The 13,765-nt window shown below is 35.6% G+C and overlaps 1 protein-coding gene across 3 annotated transcripts in view; it reads left to right on the plus strand.

The window, feature by feature from the left end:
* Positions 1–13,765, plus strand: part of HMGA2 (high mobility group AT-hook 2) — a 135,452-nt gene that overhangs the window by 9,288 nt on the left and 112,399 nt on the right. For 2 of the 3 annotated variants that reach the window (XM_011373755.2, XM_023520611.1), the window contains exon 3: positions 6,729–6,779. The exons of the other annotated variant lie outside the window; for it this stretch is intronic. In XM_011373755.2, the coding sequence (XP_011372057.1) occupies positions 6,729–6,779 (51 nt within the window). The remainder of the gene's footprint in view (positions 1–6,728; positions 6,780–13,765) is intronic. 3 annotated transcript variants of the gene reach the window in all.

Below are 13,765 nucleotides of genomic sequence, written 5' to 3' on the forward strand. Positions count from 1 at the left end.
GCAGATTTGTGCTCCTAATCACATTCCTAGAAATGTGGTTCATTTTTCATAAATGATTACTAATGCCAATCATAGATATTTTAGGATGAGGGAATGTGGGTTTTACACATCATTTCAGATAAATGTCAGAGCATAGATGCTGAATGAGGACAGATTTTTTTTTTCAGAATATAGAAGGCTCATTTGAAGAGAGTAACCAAAGGTATCATTATAGGTAAGTCAGGGAAAGATGGTATTGGAAGTTCTCATACGATTCTAACCCTGATTTTTATGTTGCTAATATGATTTAGTTTGATTCCTCTATGTTTTAAAAGGCAAGTTATTTCCACTGGGATCCAAGGCCGTGTCTGAGTGTATAAATGAGTCCAGGCAGGTAGAATTAAGTAAAGCCCAGTTGTTGTCTCCATTATCTTGCTATTTTAGGCTGACTTACCTAAACAATTGACTCATTTTTTTCATTTCACATTGCCAGAGAGGACCAAGCCTTAATGCATCAGTAAATTCCAGAAATACCTTTGAGTCATAGATTATGATCCAAATATAGGAGATTCAAGTACATTTGAATTATTTTATCAAGTAACTTTATTTCAAGAGACCCATAGTTCTCATTCTCTAGAAGCTGTCCTTTTGTTCAACTTTTTCATCAAAAGCTCCTCATTACTTTGACTGACCTGCTCCCATGGCTCATTTTTATCTGAAAGTCTCAACAGATCATTTTCTAAGGAGTTAGAATATACCAGATTGGTATTCTATTGTACTCACTTCTTTCTTGAGAATAGATGGATGCTGAAGAGCCTTTTGTGTCAGTTAAGTCATTCACATTTATCTTGCCTTATTAGTTTACTTTCTGCAGTTTCCAGAACACACCTTGCTACTATACAGCTTGGCACAAGGATGGAACAATGAATTTCACCATTCTAGATTCCAAATATTTTAGTAATGAATCTTTGTTCTGCCAACCAGGAGGAAAATGTGAATAAAGAACTTATTATATTTTAGGTTATTAGTTTATTTATTCTTTATTGCTTTAATACACTGAACAATTTTGAATGGCATCTTCTAATTGATTTAGTAAGAAATAGTGCAGTCACTCTTCTTTCTCCAGGATAATGTAAGGGTCAGTTTGCTCAGAAAGTAACCCATGTAAACTCTTGTATCATTGCTATTGATTTTTCTGATTACAAAAGGGATAGAAGGACAGTTTAAAGGAAGAGAATCTTAAACTTTGAAAATCACTTTTCTTGTCATTTTGGCCTTGGCTTTAATTTAGTGCTTGTATAGGTGAAGACGGGTGCATAAATAATGATGTGGGCGTTGACAATGAGGGCATCTTTGGGTAAAATGAGCACCAACTATGATGGGTGATAGAATTTACTTACATTTCCCATTGCAAAATATAGTGATGGCACACTTGTAACATCTTTTTAGGACTATAAATGGCTGCACTTAAAATTTAGAAACTCATAGAACTGGATTATCAAAAAGGTAAAATGAGAGTTACTCAATGCTGAATCTGACTGATTAGTCCAGTTGATTTCGATGCCAGGGCACATTGATTTACGCTTTATATTTTTAAGAGAACAACTGAAAAAATAAAATGTGACTTTACAAACTTTGGATAGTTGGCTTCATATACTCTTTCTCTACAGATTTTATTCTTAAGATATCTGTCTGTCTGCTTGTCTTCCATCCGTCCATCCATCTATCATTTATCTATCTATCTATCTATCTATCTATCTATCTATCTATCTATCTATCCATCCATCCATCCATCTATCTATCTATCTATCCAGACATACATAGAGATACATGAAAATAAAGCAAGGTACTATTACACTCAAATATTTTTCTAGCTCTTATTTATTTATTTATATTTTTGTGCCGACTCACTGATTGAGTAGGAGTAGGGCAGTTCTGGCTTTCATATATTATTACAGTACATATTAAATATGACAAGAGCATTTAGAATAGCAAAAAATTACTATCTAAATTTGACCCAGAAGTCCAAACTGGTTGCTTCTCTTGGTTACCAGTCTCAGCTCTTGTCCATTTCTTTATAGGAATCTTGGAAATGTTTTACTTTCGACTACTCATGTGTTTCTTACCCTAGAAGGTTTTGATTTTTAAAACTTGCCCATGGCTGTTTTATTTTATATGGGAATATCTCCCAGAAGAACAGACCCTTTATTGCTTTGAAATCAGATTGGGTCTCAGTTCCACTCCTTATGAATGTGGGCAGATCTCTTAATCTCCCATTTGTAGAACTGGGAAGGTAATAGCCGTCCTACTTAAGTAAGGTGATGCTCAGAAAATCACTGTGGAAACTCACAAAATTGGGAGGTATTTTTTTTACAGGTAACATTTCTAAATATGGAGGGAAAGAAGAAATTACATTTGGATATCTACTAAATAATGTCGTTTTTGTCTTAGCTCATTTAATTCTCTAATGTAGGCATTTTGGTCTTTATCTCACAAATGAGAAACTGTGATTCAGAGAGGTAAACTGATATGTCTAATGTTCAACTCTAGCAATGGTGGCACCTGGGTTTGAATTCAGATATCATCCTGAAGCTTAGGATCTTTCTACTATTATATGCTGTCAAATATTTTATATTTGCTGCAAGGTAGATATCTCCAGTAACCTGAAATGCAGGTTGGAAGTTAGGTTTAGAGAGCAGCTCTCTATAAAGTTATAAAGGGACTGGAAATGTGTGTTAACTGCAGCTGATAACCAAAAACTCCTGGCCCTCAAATAAACCATAGAACTATGCCTTGGAAATCATAACATATTCAGAAGTTTTCTTACTTGTTAAATGAAGGGGCCAGACAAAATGCTTTCTAAAGTCCTACCTAGAAGTCCTACCAAGCTGTAGAATTTTGATAACAGGAGGGAAGCAAGACACACATGTGATATAAACAGTAGTGTTTTTTATCTTCCTTCATCAATAAATATATAGTAAACTCACCTTGTACACCAGGCACTAATGCTAAGCACTTCCAAGTTCAAGAGTCATATTTACTAGATGAATTTTCTTTCTTAATTTTTTTAGTGCAGAGTACATTTAAGAGCCTGTAGTACCAGCACTTCGTAGAAAAAGAAAGAATCACATTTCTCATTTAACATTCCTCCCAGCCCTCATGAACTTGCCTCTAAGCATACTATAAAATTTAAAGATAGAATTCTGAATCTGAACTTTAAAAAAAGGCAAAAATATGAATGAAGAGAAGCAAAGAAGAAATAACACTTAACACGATATGGTATGATAGCTGCAAATATTAGTATAATAGGGCCGGTCATAGTCTGACATTTCTAGCATGACAATTCTTGCACATGTAGAATTTCCACTCTACCCTCCTACCCCCCGCCACCAGATAAGCAGAAAATAGAATGAATGAGTTTTTTCATTTTAGTTATACATGAGTCTGTGGTATAGAATCAAATTCTGCTCCTGTAAAGGAAAACCAAATATACATCTCCGCAGTACTGCATATGTTGACATTAAAAGAAGCCCCCAAAATGTTTTGTCTTGTATTGAAAAATAACATCCTGAAGAGCATTAAACACGGGTGAAAAGTTAAAGTTTGTGTTTTCCAATACGTAAAAACCTTGGATCTATTCTGGTTTACAAACTAAAATGCTAACTTGTTTTGCAGCCTTTGTGAAGTTTGATCAGAATGATTAAATAATGTGGGTTTTAAAGAACAATAGAAACCTCCCAGATCGACGCCACACAGCACAGCTAATGTGTTTCTTCTAGATGTAGTCTCAGAAGAGGGTTTCAGTTTACATGTAGCACTGGCCTGAAGACCAAGGAACAAGTTTGCTTTTAACAAGTCCAAGTGATAATCGTGATATTTTGCCCTTTAGTTAATGGTGTGAATTTTGTTTTTGAATAGGCTTTTTGTAAATGAGATGCTCATTTTAAAGTCCTCTTATTTGCAGGGCTTTCTCTCTCTTTGAGAGGTTTGCTTTCTGTGACTTTGAAATGCAGTGAAACCATTTTAGCAAACAACCCTCTCTTCAGCAGATTTTCAGATACACCCAGATCACATCATGGCTCCTGAAACATAACAACTGTACAGGGAAAGTTTGGTGTAGCCCTGTTAGCCTTTAAGGTCAATAACCTTCTCCTCTCAATCCCACCTACCATCCCCATGCCCACTAGAAAGGATTTCTATCTTCCATGTTGGCATAATTTACTCCTGGGTAAACTGTGCAACCTTCAGTTGCTCCCGAAGACTCAGTCAGACGCTGCTTCTGTATAAGGGAATTTTGTACTTGTATACCTCACTATGCACTAGCCAGAGGGTTTCTTAAAAGCTTCATTCTAAAGGTGACAGGTGGGTGTAATGGAATATTTGCATTGACTAACCTGAAGGAAAGCGTTCCCTTTAAGAGTTCCATCTAAAACTGGACTTTGGGTGGTAAACACACAATTGAATATACAGACGCCAAATTATAATGTACACCTGAAAATTACATAATTGTATTAACCAATGTTACCCCAATAAACTTAATTTAAAAAAAAAGTGAAAAAAAATGTTCCACCTAGTTAGGAGTGAAAGAACATTTCTTGAGCACTTCATTTATGGCGGGCACTTCACTCCTCAAAGCAAGTGTTATCTCTATTTCACATATGAAATCAAATTAGGGTCTTCAGGGACCTGCCCAAAGTCATGAAGCTAAAATGTCAGAGCAGGGATTTGAATCTCAGCTTTCCAAAATGGAGTCTGTGTTCCTCTTAAGACACCTCCCTCTCTCCTTGAGGCAACGCTCAAGAAAGAGGATGTGATTCATTGGGCATTCCTGGTTTTCACTTAATTTAATTCATGCCCTTATGACTGAAGTTAAGACAGTACCACTGACCTCTGACAATAAATGATTCCTTTGTGGAGTCACTGAAAAATAGTAAACTACTATTCAGACTGCCCAGTCGGCAGTTAGCTAGAGAAAGAGGCCCCACCAGGTTTTCTGCGTTCTGGGAAATCAGCTGCATCAGCGACAATCTTACTTAAAATAACTGAAATATTGCCTTATGGCAGCAAATGTGTGTACACTGAGGAAAAGTAGCACTGTTAGGAGGGGAGGAGCCCAGTTGTTACAGCCCAGTGGAACTGGGTTCACAGGTCAGGTCTGCCATTTACCGGCTTTGTGTATGACCTTGAGTTATTTTCCTCACCAAGTTAAGGCTTAGTTGTTCCTTCGCAAATGAGAGAGATAATAATACCTACCTTGTTAGGCTCTTGTAAAGATTAGAATAACACATGTAAATGACTTAACCCAGTGCCTGGGGCATTTTAAATATTCAATAAATGTGAACTAGCACAATTTTAAGAGTTTGGGTTAATTCGTGGGACCTGTTGGATAGTAATGCCAGGCCAGAAAGATATCATTTGGTGAGAAATCTTGTGGCTTATTTTGCCTGTCTGTCTGTCTGTGTCTTTTATCTATCTATCTATCTATCTATCTATCTATCTATCTATCTATCTATCTATCTATCTGTCTGTCTGTCTATCTGTCTGTCTGTCTGTCTGTCTATCATCTATCCATCATCTATCTATCATCTAATCTTTGTCATTGTCATCATCTATCTCCATCTACTTTTACCAGGCAGATTGAAGAGAGAAAGAGGAAAGCCTCATTTGGCAATGTAGACAATTATAAAAGGTAATGTTAGTATCATTGTATCAAGTACCTATTGGCTGCTACCCCAGGTAACAAAAGTAAAATGCAAAACAAGTTATCGTGGCTCAGGTTACATATATTTTTGTGTTTATATAGCCTTGGGATGCTTCTCATACACGGAAGAGTATATACTTAAGTTTTCTTTAACCTGAAAAGTATAATCATGTTTTTATAAAAGTTGTATGTGGGGTGTGTGTGTGTGTGTGTGTATGTGTGTGTGTTGGTGTGTTGGTGTATTTGGGGATTGGAGTAGGGATGATAAACAGGGAAATTACTTAATAGATAATGTTAAATTTTGATTCAAAAGGGAAAAAAAACTGATATCAGAAAAATCTTTTGTGAAGTATAGCAGTAAAACGAACTCTCAAGGTAGTTAGAAATATATCATGTCAGGTCTGTTCTGAGTGTGGAATTACTGTTAATACTGTACTGTTTTTATTAATTATTATTTTTATTTTTAACATCATAGTTTCTATTTTGGGGACAAAAATTGATGATTTCGTCCACTTTTTTCTCTCTCTGATTTAGGTGAACTGATTGATAAGTGTTTTTGACAAGGAGTAGGAAATTATGTAGAAGTATGAATTTTTCTTGAGCTAGACTCCTATTCTTACATTTAGACTTGCTTTTGACTAGCAATGTAGGTAGTATAAATTGTAAAGCAGTATAACAATATTAATTTTTGTAACTTTAGCAATGATATAGAAAGAGAATCATTTAAGAAATACTCATTTTCTAAAATACTACTTTATGTGATTATGGATAAGTGGGAATAATTTTTTTTTATTATTATTATGGATAGAAGTAAGAGAAAAATCACTCCAGGGGAGTCTTTAAATCACTCTTTATATCACACAATGAAAAAGAAGAAGAAGCTACTCAGAAATGGAGAAGATAAATCTTAAAGGAGAAGGAGATTGTTAAATCCCCCTCAATAACACCTCTGCAAACCAGGACATGCTTACTTGAAATGTGTCCCTAGTGCAGCACTTATAAATAATGTCAGGTAGGAAACCATATGACTTCCTTTTTCATTTTACAGAAAGCAGAAGCCACTGGAGAAAAACGGCCAAGAGGCCGACCTAGGAAATGGGTGAGTAATAAGATATAATTTCTGTTCTTTTTTTTCTAATGAAAAGTTTCTGTTTATTGAAATTTACCTTTATTTTGTCAATGACATGAGTTTCTAACTTCTGGTTTGATGAATCTCTGAAAGGGTTAAGGCGAGTGAAAGATTATCACTTCTCCTTACCATTAGGCCTCAGGAGTTTACTCAGAACAGTTTTCTTTCCTGGGAGTGACTCCTTTTTCTATCTCTTATCAACATGAAAAGAGTCACCACAATGAGATGACTTGTTCAGTGTGTTGCGTAACTAAGGTTAAAGGGTATTATGAAACCTTGGAAGTTGATTACAAATGGTGATAAAGTTCAGATGAAATGTGTTTGAAATAACTCTAACATTTTCTTTCTTTTTTTTTTTTTCCTTTTTTTTGTTTCCTCCATGGCATTGCTCTGGACACATCTCATTTTCTAGGTGGTGTGTGTTTTCCTTTTCATATTGGCTTTCTCAGGAAACGGGGTTTTAATTTCTAGTTTTTCTTGCTTCTCTTAGTTGTCATTCTGAGAGCCTGACGTTATTGTCAGTGGCTTCCATGCAAGTGTGTTTGACCCTATGGGCACACAATTTCTGGCCTCTGTTTGAAAGCCAGAGATTCAGCGATCACTGAAGAGATTCGCTACACTAATTTAATCACTTGAACCTTGTTCCCTTTGCTGCTGCACTGCCATGTTCTTCCTGTCTGCCTTTCTCACCGACAGAGCAGAAGAGTCTTAAAGATGAATAAAACCACTTCCCAAGAAAGAGGAAGGCATCCTCTACACCCAGTATCTTCTGTGATGGGATCTTTAGCTTTTTATTTTCTCTCTTCCTTGGTTTATTCTTCATGCTTCATCTTTTTTAAAAGTTTCTTTGCTGCTATGATGGATTATATTTTCCTGTTAGTTTGCCATTCTGTTGTTCTCTAAAGTTCTGCATCGCTTTCTATTTATACTTGGGTATTGCCTTTCATTTAATTTATTCATCTTGTTTTTTTTTTCCCCCCTCTGGTCAACATGTGTTGGGATTAGATTTCTTAGCACAAGGAAATGGGGGTGATATTAAAGTAAGAGCATTGTATTAGACCTTCTGGTCATTGAATGAATTATTTCCAAACCTACCCGCCAGGTCATGTCGTCTAGACTGTGCTTGATTACCTCAAATGTTAGGGAACTCGCTACCTATTAAGGCTGCCTCTTCCTTCCAGGAAAGCTCTGAACATTAGAAAATTCTTCCATCTGACTCCCAGTAGCTTGTACTTACTGTCCCTAGGCCTCTCTCCTGGCAATATGCAGAGTAATTGTTTTTGTTTTTACTCATGGTAGTCCTTCAAATATGTGAAGACAATTAGCATATAGCCTTTGTTCTCTTTTCTAATTTGAATAACTCCAATCCTTTCATTTTATTTTTTCTCCATAAAGGAACATTCTGAGCATGTTTGTGTTTTAGTCTTTTAAAATATATCACCCAGAATTAAGTATCATATTCTTGGTGTGAGTTCCACAACCAGTGGGTTTATCACCTCTCCGTACATGTGGTTCCAGTTACCTATTACTGCTTAATCAACTACCCCAAAACTTAATAATGTAAAGAAAAAGCCATTTTATTATGCTCATTGATTCTTTGGGTCAAGAATATGAACAGAGTATGGAAGAAAGCCTCGTCTCTGCTTCAGGGTTGTCTGGGGCCTGAGCTGGGAGGACTCAAGCACCAGGAGGTGACTCTAGTGCGTGGGGTCTAGAATATAGAGACACTTTTGCTTACAGATCTGCTGCTTTTGCAGGATTGGCTTGAAGTCTGGGTACACCTGGGAGTGACAGGAGCACCCACACACATGGCTTTTCTAACTTGTTGTTTTCAGGGTATCGGTCGTCAGTCTTCTGACATGCACTTAAGGCTCCTGGAGAAGGAAACTGAAAGGCCTATTTTGACTTAGTCTCAGAAGTCAAAAAGTGCTACTTGCATTATACTCCGTTGACTAAGTTGGTATTAGCATACATATCAAATATAAGTCTACCATTTTCTAAGCATCAGAACTTTGAAAGAATATCCTATACCATTGAACTAATCAATAAGAAAGACCTGTATAAGCTTTCTAATAGGCAACATAATAGAAAATAGATAAGTTCTTTGAAGTCATGAGATTAATTTTGCTAAAATGAAACAAAGCAAATCATAAGCAAATACAATGAAAGTTAATTAACTATAACAGCTTCCATCAAGCGTGGCCTTCCTCCCCACCCCAGTTTTATTGAGATATAATTGACATATAACATAGTGTACATTTAAGGAATACAACATGTTAATTCGATATCTATACACATACTGCAAAATCATTTCCGTAGTAGTATCAGTTAACACCTCCATCCCCTCACATAATTACCATTTTTTTTTTTTTTTTTTTTTGTGGTGAGAACATTTAAGGTCTACTCTCTTAGCAACTTTCAAGTGTACAACGCAGGGTTGTTAACTATGATCACTGTGCTGGATCTCTAGAACCTCTCCTATAACTGGAAAGTTGCACCTTCTGACCTACGTTTCCTCATTTTCCTCATGCCCCAGGCCCTGGCAACCACAATTCTACTCTTCATTTCCAGAAGTTTAACTTTTATAGATTCCACCTACAAGTGAGATCATACAGCATTTGTCTTTCTCTGTCTGGCTTATTTCAATTAGCATAATGCCTTCAAGGTCCATCCATGCAAATGGCAGGATTTCTTTCTTTCTCACAGATGCGTAATACTCCATTGTGTGTGTGTGTGTGTGTGCGCGCGCGTGTGTGTGCGTGTGTGTCTGTGTGTGTGTGTGTATGTGGTGTATATTTGTGTACCACATCTCCCCTTATACATTCATCCATAGATAGCTACTTACGTTGTTTCCATATATTACCTTTTAATTGGTCTTTCTACCTTTCATCTTTTCTACCTTTGGGTTAGCCAACAGCGTTTGCTCATTCACCTCCCTAGATTAGAGTCATGTCATTGCTCTTCTCAGAAACTTTCTATGATTTCTCAGCTGGCCACTGAATTAATTACAACCTGTCTTAGCACTTTGAAATCCCTACAGTTTACATCCACCTATCTTTATGGCTTTATTTCTCACCACTCATCCTTCTACAGCTGATGTTTCAGCCATGCTGAAAAAAATATGGATTAATTGAAGGATCTACATGTTTTTGTTTTTGTTTTTGTTTTTTGTTTTCTCAACGGATTCTTGCTCATTTGGGGGAGATCTGGATTCCAAGCTACTGATCTTCATGCTGGATATAAAACCCATGTGAGGCATCCACCATAGAAACCCTTGCCTTTCTGTGAATAATCGGACCATCCTCATTGACTCTCATGGTTTCTATTTTTACTGTCTGTCGGAATGTAACATGTTATGTAGTGGATTGTTATAAGACCCCAATTCGTTCACTAAAGAAGAATTGTTCTACTTAGAAGAGGAAATAAAAGGAAATTTTTTCTAGACGGCATGCTTCCCCTTTGCCTGTATATATTCTGTTGAATAGAGTATGCATCCAGTCATGGCAAAGCGTCCAGTTCAATGGCATTTTTTACTGGAACATTGTCCTAAAGAAATAAATTATTGCATTTTCCATAGGAAATGGGTTTGTATTTTATAGTAAGTTCAATTCGTTCCAATAATGTCATTCACTGATTTCCTTGTATTAGAGATATATTTTTCAACCGACTGCATTTACTAGATATATGACCTGAAAGACAAATTGCTCCCTTTTTATTCTTCTGCATTCTTTTTTTTTTTTTTCAAAGTTCTCTTCCTTTTAAAAAGATGTCATAAATCTTATAGTGTCATTTAACAGGCCTGGAAAAACATGGCTACAGTGTGACCCTTTCATCTGATGCGATTGGGACATGTAGTTGGTAGGTTATTTAAAGGCTGATTAATCAAAAGTATGAAGATGTTGGAGAGAAAGTTGTGCCAGTCTTGCTTCTGCAGGGGATGGAGAGTTGGCTAATCTAGTGAGGACGTTAACTAGGATTTCAGTTAAGAGCACTTGTACTGTTTACTTTATTTCCCTTTGTCTTTTTCCCCCAAATTCGAATTAGCTTTCAAATCTATTATTTTGATGAGCTAGTCTTGACTTAACAATTTTGTTTTCTTTTTCAATATGGAGGAAATGAAAGGTAAAGGAAGGAGAGAGAATTGGGACCAAACTTTTCTCCTGGTCTTATAGTTGGGAGCTCAGGATGTAGACACAGATAGCTTAGATTCAATATCTGGCCCATCACTTGACTACCCACTTGACTACCCAGAATCGTGAGCAAATTACATGACCTTTTAAAGGTCCAGGGTTTCATCTTTAAAAAGCCAGTAAGAGCAATACATTTCTCTAAGAGTTGTTGTGAGAATTAAATAAGATAATGTATGCTGAAGACTTAATAAAAGGCATGGCATATAGTAAGTACTCAATAAATGTTAGAAATTATGATTAACTCCACTATACAATTTCATGTAGATCTTACTGACAGCCTAAATCCTAATTGTTTATAGTTATCAGTAGTTACACATGGAGTGAGGTGACAGTTAAGCATCAAAGTAACCAAGTACTCTTAGAAGTATCATTATGTCTTTAATACATATATGCTATCATCAAGTTTAAGGATTGCTTATAAATAATACTAAAGTACATTGTAAATCTATTTTACAGTTAAATTTTAAATTGCGGTTGATAAGCCTTCTAATTATAGAAGTTTCATGTCATGTGTTGTTTATCAATTTGAAAAGTAATATCCCTGCTGTTTGCTTTAATATACACATGAGAGATGTTCCAGTTTCTCAAAACTCGTACAGAATTCTGTTGGTCAGACCTTCTGCCAAATGAAATCAGGCATTTAATATTTGATTTCTCAATTTTTGCCTAGGAAAGGAGCTTGTCATATAACTGATTTAGTGATGGAAAGTAATTGGAAAAAGTTTGAGAGAGTGGAACTAAGACTCAAGAATACAATGAAATAATAAAGATGTTAACCTCACATATCAAATGCTCTATCCAGATGTTGCTTAATGAAGCAACTACTGCTTCTGGAGGAAAAGAAGCAAGGACAAAATAACAAAAAATAAATCAATGGGGAAAAGATGTTTTTACGTGTTTTGTTTTAAGAATATCTTTATGAGAAAAGAAATTAACAACGAAAGGGAACTGCTCTCCAATAGGAATTAATGGTTTTTAAAGAAAAAAAAAATCATTCTAGAGATACTGAGATTGACCTAGAAATTGACCCAAGGACCAGATGCTGAAGCTTAACTTCAGTTGGTCACTCAAAACTTGCTAACAAATCCCAGCTGCTCTGTTGGTTTGCTGATTCTCTTTATTTAGTAGTGGGGTGTGTGCAGTAGTATGTTGATTTAAAAACATGCATTCCATTCCATCTCTTTCGAGGGACAATTGTCTTTATTTTACTAAAGAGCTTGTGATACACAGGAAAGTGATGTAATTTCATTTGTTGGTCAAACATGTGAGGATTCTAGGTAGGCAACAAGGGCTTTTTGTTTTTCCAAGTTTGTAGAAATCTAGAAACTTAAGTGAGGATTTGAAGATCAAGTGGGGAAACTAAATCAGAATAAAAAACCTATTACAACTATACTGATTGAAACTCTTTGGGTTTCTTCTAAAGATCCTAACCATTGATGTATTGAGGAACCTGGAAATCTAATGTTAAAGTTAAAACCTTGAGTCTTCATTTCCATTACTTTTTGCCTCCAGATGTTTGTTACTAAAAAAAAAATTAAAAATTAAAAAACAAAAACAAAAATTGGCCATTTGTAATTTAACACTCACTTTGTTTAAACTGAAATATAACTTCAACATTTAAAAAGGAATATTCGATAATGCGTAGAGTAGATAATTGTAACTTTTGACTGGAGTCAGAGGAAAGATGACTTTGATTTAACATCAGAAACTATCTGCTGATGTAGTGTGTAAAAGCAAAACCATTTTCCCTTAGAAACTTATAATAATAATGTGTTTTACAAAATGGGAGGTGGTCCCTCTGAAGCATGTTTTGATGTATGCTCAGTAATTAAAATATAAATTTTCTGGTGCATATAATGTGTTCAAAATTGGTAAGCAACATATTCTGAAATTACCTCCTTCTTTGCAATATTGTGTGATAAAATGGAATACTTTGCAGAACAGAACTCTGGGCAGGGGAAGTAAGTTTGTTTTTTTAATAGCATTCTGCAATACTCACTAAAATGGTTACATAAAATTGCAAGATTAAATGTGAAAATACTAATAAATCATACTCGGGAGGCAAGAATGGGATTTGATCATTAATATTTTGACTCAAGATTAATCTCTTTTTTGTTTGTTTAAATATTGAAGTGCTGTTCTTAATTATTCTGTTAAATGAAGTCTCAAAAAAAGAAATTGATAACCTGCCCTACCTGGTCATCCAGTTCAGATTGGCATGGCCAATTTTTACCAGATTCTGACTATTCAGGATTATAAAGACATTGACCTTGGGGTCTGCGGCTTAAGTGACCCTGCCACAGTACCACGATAGCTATGTGGTCTTATTAAGCCATAACCAAGGAAGAGTGTTTATTTATTTATTTTTGCCACTTGTAGTTGAGTGGCAAATTACAGACAGGAGGTGGTTTGGATAAATGTCCTGTTTCTCTACAAAACAATCAGATCATTAGACTCCTGGCCAAGAGAGTTATCTCAATTTCACTCTAATTAGACGACAGACATTGTGGGATTCAATGACCACTAAATGTGTTAAAGACTTTATCCATACTACCACACGCATATTTATTTATGCTTACCCAATCCTAGAGTATTTGTTGGTGGCAGTAAATATTTCTAAAATATTGGAGTCCGTCATGTTGTAAACAAATAAATTAATATGCTATATATGTTTTTTAACTAGGCAAGATAGGTAAAACCATTAGTCCATATTTAAGAGAACATTTTTGTTCTGTTTTTAAGGGTGGAGTCTGCTTTTACTTTTGA

Source organism: Pteropus vampyrus, unplaced genomic scaffold, assembly GCF_000151845.1.
Source record: "Pteropus vampyrus isolate Shadow unplaced genomic scaffold, Pvam_2.0 Scaffold9, whole genome shotgun sequence".
Classification (NCBI taxonomy): Eukaryota; Metazoa; Chordata; class Mammalia; order Chiroptera; family Pteropodidae; genus Pteropus; species Pteropus vampyrus.